This window comes from Propithecus coquereli, unplaced genomic scaffold, assembly GCF_000956105.1.
Source record: "Propithecus coquereli isolate 6110/MARCELLA unplaced genomic scaffold, Pcoq_1.0 Scaffold281, whole genome shotgun sequence".
NCBI classification, from domain to species: Eukaryota; Metazoa; Chordata; class Mammalia; order Primates; family Indriidae; genus Propithecus; species Propithecus coquereli.
This window is the reverse complement of record NW_012148408.1, coordinates 3245401-3263280: the sequence shown is the minus strand read 5'-3', so window position 1 is coordinate 3263280 and position 17880 is coordinate 3245401. Positions and strand designations below refer to the sequence as shown.

Genomic DNA, 17880 nt, shown 5'->3' with positions numbered 1-17880 from the left:
TTCTCATAGTCCTAATTGGTACAACCCATGAAAACAGAAAAAAGATAAGAGAGAATTCACTGTTTTTTTTGGTTTTTTTTGTTTGTTTGTTTGTTTTGTTTTGTTTTGTTTGAGACAGAGTCTCATTCTCTTGCCTGGGCTAGAGTGCCGTGGCATCAGCCTAGTTCACAGCAACCTCAAACTCCTGGGCTCAAGCGATCCTCCTGCCTCAGCCTCCCGAGTAGCTGGGACTACAGGCATGTGCCACCATGCCCGGCTAATTTTATATATGTATATTTTTAGTTGTCCAGCTAATTTCTTTCTATTTATAGTAGAGACGGGGGTCTCGCTCTTGCTCAGGCTGGTCTCGAACTCCTGAGCTCAAGCAGTCCTCCCACCTCGGCCTCCCAGAGTGCTAAGATTACAGGCGTGAGCCACCACGCCCAGCCAAGAATTCACTGTTTTGTGAGTTTGTTCTTACTACAGTGGCCCCTTGGATTTTTAGGTCTCAGTAATGATCTAATCTTTTTAGCTCTTAAGAGTTTTTCAGCCAATTTGACTTGTAGATATAGAACTAAGACTTAAAGAAAACAACAGAGGAAACTCTCTGATATGATGGAAATATTCTATATCTTCATTTGGGTGTCAAAAATCATCCATTTATACACTTAAAATATATAAATGGTTAATTATACCTCACCTTTACACTTGAAATATGTGAAGTTTATTGTATGTAAGTTATACCTCAATTTTTAAAAATCTTATTTGACTGATGGGTCAAGTTATATAGATTATTTTGGTTGGATTGGGGGTTATATGTTTTCATTTCCAGTTAATTCTTTTTAAATACTTGCTATTGGTAAAAAATAAGTAGATGGTATCTATTAATATACCTAGTTTCTATTATTTAAATATTATATTAAAAGATCAGGCAAAAGTGTCTATAATCAGCTGTGCATGGTGCTTGTTTTTAGTCCTGTAATATTTTTACACCATAGAGGAAGTCTGTTGTCTCCTTTATCCACATTTTGCTGCCAAAGATTACCGAGTGGTTAGAAAAAATAAATAAAATTGATGTAAGTATAATAGTGATGAAATAGTAATAAATAAATACATTAGAGCATTTACCAGCTTACTATGAAGAGAAGTATTGTTTTATGTACCATGGGGTATTGTAAAATAAAAATGATACAAATACAAAACTTCATACTTGCCTCGAAAAAGTGAAAGCCATGAAGCCTGACCCCAAGGAGATAATTTTAGTTAGACAAGCACATAGATAACATGTATATGTGACCTGTTAATAAACTTAGTTATATTGATGCATTTCTTATTAGTGAGCCATCTTTACACTTGTGGAGTAGACTCTCTTCGTCGTGGTGTATCACCCTATCGAATCCAGTTTTGTTCATTATTTTGGATTTTTGCATGTGTCCTTATAAGTTGGATTGACCTCTAGGGGTTGCGTGCGTGCGTGTGTGTGTGTGTGTGTGTGTGTGTGTGTGTATGTGTGTGTGTGAGAGAGAGAGAGAGAGAGAGAGAGAGAAGGTGGGGGGCATTGATTCAGCAAGTTTTGCTACCAGGAATAAATACAATGAGTCTATATGGCTTCTGTCTTTTTCTATGTTGTAGAGCATTTTAAATAGGATAGGAATTACCTGGGCCTTGAAAATTGCCCATAACATCATCTGTGCCCAGTAACAACAAAGAAAGTGTTTTTCTGGCAATATAAAAAAATTTTTCTGTAGTTATAAATCAATTCTGATTATTTTATCTTTCTTTAAATCAATTTTAGTAATTTGTATCTTACTATAAAATCATGCACTTCACAAACTTTAATTCATTAATATGAAATTACAAATGTTCTTCTCTTTTATAGAGTCAACACACCTTTCCTTAAATCTCTTTCGTATTCCTAACATTAGATATTTGTTCTTGTGCCTTATATTTTTCTTAATAAGTCTCTGAGGGTTCGGACTTTTCAAAGAACCAGCTCTTTAATTTATTATGTATGTTGTTCTTCTCATGCATAAACTTCTGCTTTTATCTTAATTTTTATTTTACTTAGATTTCTTTTGTTCTCTTCTAGCTTTTTCAGTTGACTATTTAATTTGCTTTCTACTTTCTTATTTAATAATAAAAGTATTTAAGACAATGTATTTTCTTCTGAATATGGCTTTGGCTGCATCCCATGAATTTCAATGCGTAAAGTTCTCTTTCTCATGAACTTCCTTATTGTCTGTAATTGCAACTGCAGTCTCTTTAATCTGGGAGTTACTTAAAGAGGTGTTTTGTTTCTATTTTAAATTCTCAATGGTAAGATTGTTTTGTCATTGTTAACCTTTTGTTATAGTGTTCTCATTTTATTATACTATGATTATAGAATGTGACTAATGCATTTCCTACTTTTTATAATTGAGAGAGGAGTATTCCTTTGCAGCCTAATACATAATAAATCTGCGTAAATGTTTCAGAGATGTAATAAGTGTGTGTGATAGTTCCATACAATTTCATACATCTGTTGGTTTTTCAGCCTCTTTGCCTTCATTTGTTTTTGGGCTGCTTGAACTGCAGAAGACTAGGTCACCCACTAAAATCATGATTCAGCCCATTTCTTCTTATATTATAGCAGTTTTTGCTTCTTATGTTTCAGTACCATCTAATTCAATGCATAAAAACTGATGGTTATATTTTTTATCAAAATAAAACAAAAGATTTGTGTTTTGGGCCTTGGCTTTTGCGTCATCTGCTCTTATTCTTATCCCTGCTCTCTTTCTGGTATGTCTTTGTCCATCCTTTTATTTTTTATTTTTCCATGTCTTTTGTTTTAGATACATCTTTCATAAACAGAGTATAGTTAAATTTTGTTTTTTACCTAATCTGTGAGCTTTTGTTGCATCCTATTCACATTTCTTATAGAAACTGAAAAAAAGTTTTTCTTAAATTCAATCATGTTATTTAAATACTTTCTATTTTTTAAGTTCCTACGCTGTTTCCTTTTTTCTAGTTGCTACATTGGTCAAGTTTTATTTATTTGCTTTTACTAATGATTAGAAAATTATACATCCTTTTCTATTTTAATAATGATTACTGCTAAATATTTAAATTGATCTTTTTTAATCAATACCGAGAATAGAATGGATTTACTTATCTGCTTGTATGAATGATGACAAAACTAATGAGTTTCCTTCCTCTTCTTTTCCCATACCTTCCTTTGTTTTCAGACAGAAGAAACAACTTGTTTTAAAAAAAGAATGTAAACCTGAATTTTATTTTCCTGTATAGATAACTTATTTTTTTGTGTCTTGGCTCTTGAAGATTTTTCCCCTTTATTCGAGGAATTTGAAACTTCTCTGGGCTACATATCCATATGAGTCTCTGTTAAGTTTGGCTGGTACCGGTGATCCCTTTCTATCTAAAGATACAAATCTTTCAGGCATTGAGAAATTTTCTTCTATTATTCTTTAATGTTCTACAGTATCTATTCTGTTACTGCTTCCATTGTGTATTTATGTTTGTCTTTCAGAATTATTTCTTTAATGTTGGTCTGTTTTGCACTGATGTCATAAATGAGAATATAGGTTAGAGGTTTTCCCTTCTAGTGTGCTCTGCTCTCTTCCGTTGCAGAGGAGGATGTCTGTGTTCATTCTATTGCAGATGAGGATATTTGCTCCAATTCCTCAGACTTGCCTCCCCCTTCAAACTGCTGATCTTTTCACTTGTCTTTGTGTTTACTATTTGGTCCTTTTTACTAAGGAGAAGCTGGCAGGATTGAGATGGGTTACAATCAGAGACTCCGTTTGCCCTGTTTAAATCTTCAAAGCCAAAGAAGAGGGAGGTTTAGATTTATCATAGCATAGAAATTCCATAGATTATGAAAAATAAGGAGGCAACTGGGAGAGAAGCAAACTTCATAAGGAGTTTCTCTTTTGTAGCTGCCCATAAATAACTGAAGTAGTGACCCCTTCCTAACTGAGGTATTTTAACACAATACTTTCCATTTGCACAGTACTATAAAGTTTTTTTTAATTATATTTTCCGTGACAAAGTTTTGCTGTCATATTTTCACTTAGATTTGAGTGTAAGACCCTTGAAGACAGAGGGACATTTTGCTCATTTATTGTTTTGTATCCCAGAATTGCTACTATTTGATCCTTACCACAGCCCTCTAGGGTAGAGAAGGCACCTGGTGTTGTCGTTATTTTGCAGAAAAGGAGACAGATACTCCAAGAAATGGAATGATTCACTCAAGATCACACGGCTGAATTGGGATTAACACCCAGGTTATCGTTCCTTAGACCACTACTCCCCACTTATCAGCCTGTCTCCCAGAACTAAAGGAGACATTCTGGGTGCTGTCTGTCCTGCCTTGGCAACAACAGGGATTACGTCTTTCATTATTTGTGTAGCAGAGCAAGTTAGGTGCCATTTTCCCTCTTTTCTTTCAGGACTCTGGCACACCACTGGGCCTGAGCGTACACATGAAGAATTCCTACCCACAGGGAAGAATAGGAAAGGGAGGGAGAGAAGCCCACACCCTGAGTTGGGGTGGTAGCTGAGAACGGAGTCACAGGCTCCTGTCCTCTGGGCCAGGCAGCATTCATTGCTGAATCTCTCTCTTTCCCAAACCCCTGCAGCTAATGCTCCTGGGATACGCTGGCAGAGTTACTGTTGTTACAATTCTCATTTCATTAGGCTTTAATCAAGCTCTCCTCTGAAGTGCTACATAAATTCAGTTTTGAATTTTACATATAAAATAATCAAATGAGAGTGAAGCATGGTAGACATAAAATGTTTTTTAAAATGAAAATGATATTTTTAATTTAATCATATGAAAATCATCTGGATGCAGTACAGCTAAGTGGCAGAGACGCTGGAGAATTAAGATGGGTTATGATCAGAGACTCTCTTTGCCCTGTTCAAATCCTCAAGCCAAAGAAGGGGAAGGTTTAGATTTATCATAGCATAGAAATCCCATAGATTATGAGAAATAAGGAGGCAACTGAGAGAGTGGCAGCCTTGATAAAGAGTTTCTCTTTTGTTCAGAGAAACTTAAAGATTGCTATATTCTCTTACCAGTGGCCCCAGAAAGCCCATGAATCTACACAGGTTGGTGAATGATTTCCAATTCCTTGGATATTTTTCCTTCTCTCCATTAAACAAACCTGGCATTCTTTAACCTAAAATCTCACTTCCTATGAAAATTTATTCAAAGGAATAGTTGTTTATACAGCTTATGTTCAATTATACATGATATTTGCAAAAGCCTGGTGTCATAGAAAGAACATGTGTCTAAGTCAGTCTACAGGCCTGAGTTCTAGTTTCCAAGCTATAAATCAGCTAACCTCCTCGAGCCTCCATTTCCTGATCTGTAAAATGTGGCCATGGACCTAAATGGCCTTCCAAATCTATACACTGTTAAAGTTTTCTTTGATTGTTTGATATTTGTCTCTTCCAACTGGATTATGAATCCCAAGAACAGGGATTACACCTTCAGCATCTTTGGTACATCCATCCCCACCCCACGCTGCCTGGCACTGTGCACCCCAGTGGCGGCCTTGTCCTTGCTGACTGCTGCCTAATTGATGGCACCTGAGGCAGCCAGGAGCTGGCACTTTGGTATTTTCTGCAATAGAAGAACAAACTACAGAATGAGAAATCACTCCAGCTTTTACTCTATTGACCAAAGTAGAATATCTAGGGATCAAAACAACCGGGGAACTGTATATTTTTTTAATTTATACATAATAAATAAAATTAACTTTTGTGGGTGGTGGTGACGTACAGGTCTATGAGTCTTAACGCATGCATAGGTTTATGTAACCACCACCACAATTGGGATACAGAATACGTCTATCACCCCCAAAAACTCCCTGGCATCAGACTCCTCCCAACTTCAAACCTGACAACTAACAATCTGTTGTTCATTCTTAAAATTTTGTCTTCCAGAGACTACCATATAAATGGAATCATAGAGTATGTAACCTTTTGAGACTGGCTGCTTTCACTCAACATAGTACCTTTGAGATTTATCCATATTGTTGCATATCAATAATTTGTATCATTAGTTCCTTTTTATTGCTCAATATCATTCTATTACATAAATATATCACAGTTTGTTTATCCTGTTGATGGATATTTAGTTTGTTTCCAACTTTTGGCAATTATTAATAGAGCTGCTGTAAACATTCATGTGTAAGTTTTTGTGTGAATGTAAGTTTGTATTTCTCTAAGATAAATGCTTAGGGGTGAGGTTTCTGGCTCATACGGTAATTCTGCGTTTAACTTTTTGAGTTAACCACCAAACTGTCTGCACTGTGGCTGTACCAGTTTACATCCCTACCAACAATGTGTGTGAATTCCAGTTGTTCTGTGTCCTCATGAGCATTTGGTATTGTCATTTTGTTATCTGTTTTGTTTTGTTTTTATTTTAGCTATTTTGATGGGTTTGTGGTGGAATCTCATTATAGTTCTAATTTGCATTTCCCTAATGACTATTGACATTGAGCATCTTTTCATGTGCTTCTTTGCTACCCATATGCCTTCTTTGGTAAAGTAATTTCAAATCTTTTGCCCATTTTTTAATTGAGTTGTTTGCTCTCTTGTTAAGTTTTAAGAGCTCTTTATATATTCTGAATACACGTTCTTTATCAGATATATCTTTGCACATATTTTCTCTAGTTCGCAACTAGTCTTTTCAGCCTCCTACCAGTGTCATTCTCAGAGTAAAAGTTTTAAATTTGATGAAGTTCAGTTTATCTATTTTTTCTTCATGGATTGTGCTTTTGGTGTCATTTCTAAGAAATCTTTTCCTAACCCAAGGTCACAAAGATTTTCTCCTGTGTTTTCTTCTAAAAGCTTTCTAGTTTTATATTTTACATTTAGGTCTATGGTGCATTTTGAATTAATTTTTTATAAGATGTGAGATTTAGGTACACATTTCTGTTGGCATGGGGGTGTCCAAATGTTCCAGGTTATTCCAAATGTCCAAATTATTCTTTCTCAATTGACTTGCCTTTGCACCTTTGTGACAAATCCATTGGCCATATTCTTGTGGGTCTATTTATGATCTGTTTTTATTCCTTTGCAAATTACATTGTCTTAATTAATGCAATTTTATAGTAAGTATTACTACAGCTACTCTGAGTCCTCCAACTTTATTCTTTTTCAAAATTATTGTGGCTATTCTAGTGCTTTTGCCTTTCTGTACACATTTTAGAATCAGCTTGTTGATATCTACCAAGAAATCCCTCTGCGATTTTGGTTGGGATTGCATTAAATCTATAGGTCAATTTGGGGAAAATTGACATCTTAATAATATTCAGTTTTCCAGTCCATAAACACATTATTTCTCCCATTTATTTAGATTTTCTTTTATTCTTTTTGTTTGTTGTTTGAGGCAGGGTCTTGCTCTGTCAACCAGGCTAGTATGTGGTGGCATCATCTGGGCTCAAGCAATCCTCCTATCTCAGCCCCTCTCATAGCTGGAACTATAGATGTGCACCACCGCGCCTAGCTAATTTTTCTATCTTTAGTAGAGACGAGGTCTCACTCTTGCTCAAGTTGGTCTTGAACTCCTGGCCTCAAGTGATCCTCCCACCTCGCTCCCAAAGAGCTAAGATTACAGGCCTGAACCACCACACCTGGCCTCATCAGGATTTTAATTTGACTCCTTCAACATTTTGTAGTTTTCAACATATAGGTACCATACACATTTTTTTAGATTTAAATCTAAGTATTTTTGTTTTGGGAGTTGTGGTAGATGGTTTTGTTTTTAAACTTCTGTTTCCAGTTGTTCACTGCTAGTGCATAGAATTTTTTTGTGTGTTGGCTTTATATCCTGTGACTTACTAGTTCTGGGAGATATCTTGTAGATTTCTTGGGATTTTCTATAGACGATCATGTAATCTGAAAATGGAGACATTTGTTTCTTCCTTTCAGTCTGAATGCCTTTTAATGTCTTTAACCTGCCTTGCTGCACTGGCTGGGGTTTTCAGTGTAACCCTGCCCAGCAGCAGTGACAGTGGAAATCCTTGCATTGTTCCCGATCCTAGAGGAGAATATTCAGTCTTTCTCTACTAAATATGATGTTACTGTGGCATTTTTATAGATGTCATTTATCAGGTTAAATTCTCTTCTAATCCTTGTTTGCTGAGAAATTGTTGTCATGGATGGATGTTGAATTTTGTCAAGTGCTTTTTCTACATCAATTGATATGATCATGTGAGGGTTTTTTTCTTTTTTACTATTTCATTTTATTCTGTCATTGCTTGATTGATTTTTGAACACTGAACTAGCCTCATATTTCTCAGATAAACTCTGCTTGATCATGGTGTATTATTGTTTTCATGTACTGTTGGATTCAATTGGCTAAATTTTGTTGACCATGTTTACATCCATGTTGATGGAGGATATCAGTTTGTATTTTCTTATACTGTTGTATCTATTTTTGGTATCAGGATAATACTGAAAATGAGTTAGGACGTGTTCCCTTGTCTTCTATTTTCTAGAAGAGATATGATGAATTGGTGTTTCCTTTTTAAATAATTGATAGAATTCACTAGTAAAATCATCTAGGTCTAGAGTTTTCCTTTTTAAAAGGTTTTTAACTATAAATTTAATTTCTTAAACAAATATAGAACTATTCAGGCTATCTGTTTCTTTTTATATAAGTTTTGGTAATGGCCTTAGAGGAATTATTTGCTTTTATATAAGTTCTTGAATAAGCACATAGAGTTATTCTAAATATTCCCTTATTGTCCTTTTAATGTCTATGTGGTCTGTAGTAGTAACACCTCTTCCATTTCTGATATTGATAATAAGGTTTTCTTTTTTTCTTTTGGGCTAGAGGTTTATCAATTTTATTAATCTTTTGCAAGAACCATCCCTTTGTTTCATTGATTTTCTCTGGCTTTTTTTCAATTTCATTCATTTCTGCTTTTTATCATTTCCTTCCATCTGCTTGTTCCATGAAACTTAATAAAAATTAAAAGTTACTGGTCTTATGAGCAAAAACCACTATAAAATATATCTTAAAATTCATTCTTTTGAGAACCATCCTAATAGTGTTCCATGCATTGTTTCTTTGCAGTTAACTGGTCTGAGCGTCTCCAATGGAAAGGACCAACTTGTAGTGTTCCATACAAAAGACAACAAAGACCTCATTGTCTGTCTGTTCAGCAAGCAGCCAACCCATGAGAGTCGAATTGGGGAACTCGTTGGAGTGCTGGTGAATCATTTCAAGAGGTAAAATTTGATTTTTGTAACTAAGACAAGTTTTAAATATATAAAATCTTTGATCGTAATTATCACCAAATTCATTTTTTGCCAATTTTAATGTATTGAGTTATTTTCCTCCATGAGGACAACTTAAATTATCTGTTTCACGGAAGGCAAAATTAGCATCCAGGCTAAGTTTCAAGATTAGGAATGGTCCTCTCCTTTTCCAGTCTCCAGCTGAACCACCAGTGAAAGAGATTTCCCTAATGGTGGTTTTTTTTTCACTGCCAATCCAAACATAATAAAATCCAAGAGATAAAAAAATTACCTTAATATTCTTATTGTCACAGCTTCTTATTTACCCCAAATATAATCAGCTGGTATGTCCACTATGACTATAAACAAATTGGAAGGCAGATTGAGATGACATGTAGGTCCATGAAGACTAAAGGAATTCCTGAGAGAGGCAATAACTGCTGCAAAAATACAGAGTCATGATGGAACATGGCATATTCTGAGAACCTCATAGTGAGCCTAGATGATACCTGAGGTTGGCAGGTGTAAGAGAGAGTATGTGTGTGCTGTACAATGATGTAAGAAATATAAACAGAGAGCAGATCCTGAGGGTGATGGGACCAGTGAATGAATAATTTTAAGCAGGGGAGTGATATTGTCTGGTTATTTATTGGAGTTATTTTAGACATGGGTTTTTTCTTCCCGTAAGAGGTCATGGCGTGTCTGGGTAGGTGTGTCTCTCCAGAGTCAAATGTTTCCTTTGTGGCATGCTGCCTTTGCCTCCCCTACCCAACCCTGATGCTGGGAGAAGAACACTCATCAGAATCAGCAATTGAGAAATGATACAAGTGTTCAGTTCTTAATCAAGTACTCCTTATTAGTATTTGTTTTTCAGTTTAGACATGGCTTTCCTTTCTCTAAACAAAGACATGCTTAGAATCAGATATCCAAATGTCTGATTCTACTGTGTTCATTTTTGCTGATAAATGTACGGAGTATACTTTTAAAGGTGGGCTACACAGACTATTTATTTTATGTTGTTAAACCTTGTGTTCTGGATCAAAGTGAATCTTTAACTATTTTATAAAAGTAAATGCTTTTACATGCTATTAGTAATCCTTACTGGTCATCTGGTGGGGAAATAAAAGAATCTAAGGAATTACCAAAAAGTAATATTAATAATAAACACATAGGCCTTTGAAAACATCCCTTCCATCTGCCAAATAATTACAAAGCTAAGCAAAATACTAAAGAGTTTAGAACGGATGGGACAGATTTGAAGAAGGCATTGCTGCAATGAATGTTTATAACTCAAATAAGCAGACTTATTTTCCTGCTAATATTTAGTTATAGCGAAGTATGGACAATTAAAGGAATTTTAATTTGCTGCCTTTAATTTGGATGCCTAAACTAATGAACACATTAGTTTTTGCGTGGGAAATTGAAGTATGTTGTTTCAGTCTGGGTCCTTGTGTAGTAAATTCTAACTCCTGTTAACTGCCTTCTACAAGTAACAGAAATGTGTGAATCTGACCCTAGAATTCATCAGTTGCTTTCTTTTCCTAGCATATGCATGCTGAGATACATTTTTAGGTGCGTGGCTTCTATCTTTAATATATATATAAGAACTTTTAATTTCTTTAAAATTCATAAATGTAAGGAAAAGACTGTCAAGATGCTAGGGTTTTTGTTGTTTATTTTTGATATTCCTATCTTAACACTTAAGAGATCAAGTAGAAATGAGAAATAAAATCTCTCCTCCCTGCCCCCAGAAAATTCAGGCTTGAAATTTTGACTTAGAATTATAGTTATCAACTTACTATTGACTTCTTGAAGAAAGGTTAATTTGATTTTTTTCCTAGCTATTTTCCTTCATTGTCAAATATCATATCATTGGTGTGACTTTGGAATTCACGTTGTGTTTTACAAGCATAATGATGTGGCACATAATCTTATTTGTCCCTGGGTTAATTATGGAAATCCAAAGGTGAGAGGGATTTAACTCCAGACCAATTCTTTATCTTCCAGATAATTTCCCTAAAGAACATTCTAAGAAGTTTTCTAAGCAGAAGTTGGGAGGAAAGGTCTCAGAACTACCCAAGGCTGGGGAAAGAACCAGCTAAGAGGACTAGAGGGAATAGTACCCAGCACTCACACAGAGCCAGGAGTAGTTTTTGCTCTAACAAGGCAAACTAAAGAATATCATAGCTCACTGGGCATTTGGGTAGAAGGGTTTTTATCTTAGTAGGTAGGAATAATTGGCCCTAGAATAAATGCTGCTCTGGTCCCACCTAATAAATCTTAAAAGCAAGACCCAAAAGGATCACACTGCTACCAGGTAATTTAATCATGTCCTGGAGCAAAGCTCATGAATATTTATAGGAATACAAAAATATTCATACCTAACAAGGTAAAATTCACAATGTCTAACATCCAGTCAAGGATTACCAGGCATACGAATAGGCAGGAAAATACAACCCATTATGAAGGTGCGAAATCATCCAACGAAACCAACCCAGAACCGATAATGATATTAGAACTAGCAGATACAGACATTATAAGTTATTCTAACTAAATTTCAGATGTTTATAAGTGAACTAGAGACATGCAAGATGTAAAAAAGACACAAATCAAATTTCACAGTCAAAATACACTGATGTTTGAAATGTTTCATGATTTAAAAAAACAAAAGACAAAGCTTCTCCTTGAATAAATTTCTCTTCATCACCATCTTCTCTCATGAGCTGAAGCCAGACCTTCCATATGAATCCTGAAACTAAATCCAACGAAATATATATTAGCCTCTTTCTCTCACCTCCTATGGTCTTTACTCAACCTGGTCCCATTATTTCTGCCTTCCCAAGTACAATTCATGTTTTCTAAGACATTTGAAGACAATCTTTAATAAAGTACAGGTATACTTCATTTTATTACGCTTCAGTTCACAGATACTGCATTTTTTTTACAAATTGAAAATCTGTGGCAACCTTGCATTGAGCAAGTCTGTTGGCACCATTTTCCAACAGCACAAACTCACTTTGTGTCTCTGTGTCACATTTTGGTAATTCTCAAAATATTTCACAATTTGTCAATATTGTTATGTCTGTTATGGTGATCTGTGGTCAGTTATCTTTGATGTTACTATTGTAATTGTTTTGGGGAACCACAAACTTGCACCCGTATAAGACGATGAACTTAATCAATGTTGTGTATGTGTTCTGACTGCTCCGCTGAGCACCCCCCATCTCTTTCCCTCTCCTCAGGCCTTCCTATTCCCTGAGATACACAGTATTGAAATTAGGCCAATTAATAACCCTTCATTGGTCTCTAAATGTTTAAGTGAAAGCAAGAGTTGCACATCGCTTACTTTAAATCAAAAGCTAGAAATGATTAAGTTTATTAAGCTTAGTGAGGGAGTCATGTCAAAAGCCAAGATAGGCCAAAAATTAGGCCTCTTATGCCAGTTAGCCAAATAGTGAATGCAAAGAAAAAGCTCTTGAAGAAAATTAAAAGTGCTACTCTGGTGAACACACAAATGAAGAGAAAGCAAAACAGCCTTATTGCTGATATGGAAAAAGTGTTAGTGATCTGGTAGAAGACCAAACCAGCCATAACATCCCTTTATGCCAAAGCCTAATCTAGAGCAAAGCCCTGACTCTCTTCAATTCTGTGAAGGCGGGGAGAAGTGAGGGAACTACAGGAGAAATGTTAGAAACTAGCAAAGGTTGGTTCATTAGGTTAAAGGAAGGTATCTGCCTCTATAACATAAAAGTGCAAGGTGAAGCAGCAAGTGCTAATGGAAAAGCTGCAGCAGGTTATCTAGAAGATCTAGCTAAAATCATTGATGAAGGTGGCTACACTAAACAACAGATTTTCAATGTAGACAAAACAGCCTTATGTTGGAAGAAGATGCCATCTAGGTCTTTCATATCTAGACGGCAGAAGTCAGTGCCTGTCTTCAAAGGAGAGGCTGACTCTCTTTTTAGGGGCTAATATAGCTGGTGACTTTAAGTTGAAGCCAATGCTCACTGACCATTCTTAAAATCCTTGGGCCCTTAGAATTATACTAAACCTTCCCTGCCTGTGCTCTACAAATGGAACAACAGAGCCAGGATGACAGCACATCTGTTTATAGCATGATTTAGTGAATATTTTAAGCCCACTGTTGAAACCTACTGCTCATAAAAAAAGATTTCCAAAATATTACTGCTCATTAATAATGCACATAGTCACTCAAGCTCTGATCGAAATGTACAAGGATATTAATGTTATTTTCATGCCAGCTAATACAACATCTATTCTACAGCCCATGGATCATGGAGTAATTTTGACTTTCAAGTTTTATTATTTAAGAAATACATTTTGGGCCGGGCGCGGTGGCTCACGCCTGTAATCCTAGCACTCTGGGAGGCCGAGGCGGGTGGATCGCTCAAGGTCAGGAGTTCGAGACCAACCTGAACAAGAGTGAGACCCTGTCTCTACTAAAAATAGAAAGAAATGATCTGGACAACTAAAAAATATATATATAGAAAAAATTAGCCGGGCATGGTGGCGCGTACCTGTAGTCCCAGCTACTCAGAAGGCTGAGGCAGGAGGATCGCTTGAGCCCAGGAGTCTGAGGTTGCTGTGAGCTATGATGACACCACTGCACTCTAACCTGGGCAACAGAGCCAGACTCTGTCTCAAAAAAAAAAAAAAAAGAAGAGGAAATACATTTTGTAAGGCTATAGCTGCCATAAATAATGATTCCTCACATGAATCTGAGCAGAGTAAATTGAAAACCTTCTAGAAAGGATTTACCATTCTAGATGCCATTAAGAGCATTCACGATTCATGGGAGGAGGTAAAAATATCAACATTGATAAGAATGTGGAAGAAATCGATTCCCACCTTCATGGATGACTTTGAGGAGTTCGAGACTTCAGTGAGGAAGTAACTGCAGATGTGGAAGAAATACCAAGGGAACTAGAATTAGAAGTGGAGCCTGAAGATGCGACTGAATTGTTGCAATCTCAGGACAAAACTTGAATAGACGAGGAGTTGCCTCTTATGGTTGAATAGAGAAAGTGGTTTCTTGAGGTTAAAACTATTCCTGGTGAAGATGCCGCGAACACTGTTGAAATGACAACAATGGATTTAGAATAGTCCATAAACTTAGTTGATAAAGCAGCAGCAGGGTTTGAGCGGACTGACTCCAATGCTGAAAGAAGTTCTGTGGGCAAAATGCTATCGAACAACATCTCATGCCACAGAGAAATCTTTCCTGAAAGGAAGTCAATCAGTGTGGCAAATGTCATTGTTGTCTTATTTTAAGAAACTGCCACAGCCACCCCAACCTTCAGCAACCGCCAGCCTGATCAGTCAGCAGCCATCAGAATCAAGGCAGGACCCTCCACCAGCAAAAACGTTACAACTGGCTGAAGGCTCAGATGATTGCTAGCATTTTTTAGCAATAAAGTATTTTTTAATTGAGAATATGTGTTAGTTTTTTAGACATAATGCTGTTCACACTTAGCATATGCATTATTTTATATGCACTGGCAAACCGAAAGATTGGTGTGACTGGCTTTTTTATTGTGGTGGTCTGGAGCCAAACCCACGGTATCTCCAAGGCGTGCCTGTGTATTCAAAAGAGTGACATTAAGAATATTTAACAACCAGTATGGCTGAAGCACAGACCAGTCAGAACAGACACCATGTATAAACACCCGATATAACCATACCAGCAAGTCCAGGCTATATTCTGTAGAGTAGAAATTCCACCAACAGGGGCGAGGGAGGACCCAATAGCCAATACATTTAGGATATGCTAATGAAGTTAAACAGGTTTCTTTACTGCAGTACTTCTCAGAGCCTTTAATATAGATGTCTTTGTTCATTTTAAATGCAGCCAATACAGAAACAAGAAAATTCTATCTATATTCATATAAAACCATTTCTAAACTACATTGTTGAGTAGGAAAAAAAGGGCAAAGTACAGAATCGTGTATGTAAAGATACCACCATTTGTGTAAAAAAAGTTGGAAGGAGAGTAGACAGAGAGAGAGAGAGAGATGTCTGTATATCTGTATAGCTAGATCTATAGCTACCTATAATATAGATATCTGTTGATAGATATAGATATATCTCCTTACAACTTTTTTACACAAATGTTGGTATGCTACATACACCATGCTATACCTTGCCATTTTCCACTATTTAACAATATATAGATGCAGATAGATAGATAGATAGATAGATATACACACACATATGGTTATGTATAATACAGACTATATCTGGAAAGATATTCGGGAAATGGATAACAGTGTTAGTCTCTGGAAAGAAGACTGGGACACCTCAGTATAGAGAGAAAGAGATAGGAGGGAAATTTATTTATTTTTCACTATAAACGTTTTGCAACAAATACATGTGTTACTAATCTAAATTGATTTTCAGTTTAATAATAAAATAAATAGCAGCTAGTTTTTAAGTATATTATAGATGGGTCTGAATTTTTATTTTCCTTTCTTGATCAGAAAAGTAGAAAAGAACTTTCTAAGTCAGTGATCTATCTCATGGCATTTCAATGTCTTGAAATAATCCCAAATAAAACCTCTTGGAATATTACCATTCTGTATGGTTTCATTGTATACGTCACGTGACCCTAAGGTGGGGTTTCTTTCTCTGTGGTTGCAATGCCAGTGGTTTGCCAGACCTGTGTGCTTTACAGAGGTCAGAAACATGGCTGACTTGACTCTTGGTTTGTATTTCATTCTCTGTAGCGGCTACCTGCTGGTAGTGAGCTTTTCTGCCCACTAGTAAACAGATGGTCTCACATTGGCTGCCTTACCTATGGAGTCACCAGAAACTCTGCAATATTAAGCTGTCAAAGGACCCATCTGCCCTAAGCAGCTGTCCAGGCATTTGCCTGCCCGGATGCTGGAAACCTCAGTATAACCCCAATCACAGGCATTGAAATTTCTTATTTTTCCTGTTCTTTTTCTGTGGATGAAAGCCAGAAGTCAGTGCCATCTGCTTCTTGTTCTTCTTTAATATCTGCTTGATTAAGGGAGCACTGTTACTGAATCTAACGGAACATTTGACCTGCTTCACTGTTGCAGTTTTCTTATATTCTTTTTAACTCACACTTAAAGCCATGGGAGGACTCATATCAGTAAGCAGACTGTTGCTTGGTGGCTGTACATTGCTATGGCAGGGAGATGAAGCCACCTCCTGCAGGTTTCAGCTCCCAGGACTCCCTGTCCTGCGCAGCTGGGGCTCAGCCTTCCTGCCGGTCCAGCTCCAGCGGGTGTCTGCTGCTCCTCTGCCCCGATCCTGAATGTGCATTTTCATGGCCTTTGATCTATATTCACAAGCTGCTTTCCTTGAATGCCTGGCCACTCATTATAATAGATTCTATTCCAACTAAAAATGTATAAGTAAAATAAAGACAGTTGAAAATAATGTGGATTGTCACCTGTAGGGGACTGATTGATTAAATTTTGGGCTGTCAGATTTGGAGTATTTGAGCTATTTAAAATTATAGTTATTGAAGGTGTCTGATTTATGGGGACAGAAAAGTGGGTTGCCATAATTCACCCTCCTCTGCCTTCCAATAGATATATACGTGAAAACACATGAAGAGATGCCAACTTTCCATACTACTGGAAACTAGAAATATTAGTCAACCATAGACCCACCAAGAGGGACGTCCTTCACCTCTGCTCACATGTCACTTCATCAGGCCTTCCCTGACCATAGCAATAGCAATTCACCCTACCCCAGCATTCCCTGTCCCCCTACCCTGCTTAATTTTTCCCCATGGCTCTCATCTCCATCTGCCATACTGTATCTTTACTTATTTGTTTACTGTATATATTCCACCTAGAATATAAGCTTCATGTAAGCAGAGACTTTATTTCTGTTGTTCACTGAAGTTTCCCTTGTGTTCAAAACAGTGCGTGGCACAGGGAGGTTCCCTGTAAATAATTGTTGAATATCTGTTGTTAAAGAGAGAATTGCTGAGTGATAGGGCCCTCTAGCAGTAGGGTGCTCCTAGCCCTTCCTCCCTGATATGTGCACCTTGCCCGCCAAAGATGGTAACTCAGCCCTCCTTCTGTATGAAAGAAAGGAAGAACCCTTTTAAAGTTTTTAAATTTATTTTTGATTAATACATAATAATTGTATATATTTATGGAGTACAGGGTGATATTTCAATACATTTATACAATGTGTAATGATCAAATCAGGGTAATTAGCATATCCATCACTTCAAAAATTTATCATTTCTTTGTGTTATGAACATTCAAAATCCTCCCTTCTAGCTATTTGAAAATATACAATAAATTGTTGTTAATTGTAGTCATTCTGTAGCGCTATAGAACACTAGAACTTACTCCTTCGGACTGTAATTTTGTATCCAACCTCTGGCTATTCCTGCACCCCTTCCCAGCCTCTAGTAATCACTATATGAATACCTCTTTTTTTACACTGATTCCAGGATTACAGCTCTAAGCAATGTAATGCATCTGGGAACAAAAGTGATTAGGTATTTTAATATATTAAGTCAGCAACTAGAAGGGCTGTGGGCTGGAAGAGCCACGGGTATGTTGTATGCTGAGGATTGCAGCTTTTCATTCACTTTAACAACTAAAGAACTAGAAATAATTGCAAACTCTCCTTGTC

At 36.6% G+C, this 17880-nt stretch overlaps 1 protein-coding gene across 2 annotated transcripts in view; it reads left to right on the top strand.

The window, feature by feature from the left end:
• MYO1D (myosin ID) overlaps window positions 1-17880 on the top strand; it is a 365747-nt gene that overhangs the window by 224137 nt on the left and 123730 nt on the right. For both annotated transcript variants that reach the window (XR_001137662.1, XM_012648320.1), the window contains exon 21: window positions 9071-9225. Coding sequence is in view for 1 of the 2 variants with exons in the window: in XM_012648320.1 (XP_012503774.1) it covers window positions 9071-9225 (155 nt within the window). In the remaining variant the exon portion in view is untranslated. The remainder of the gene's footprint in view (window positions 1-9070; window positions 9226-17880) is intronic.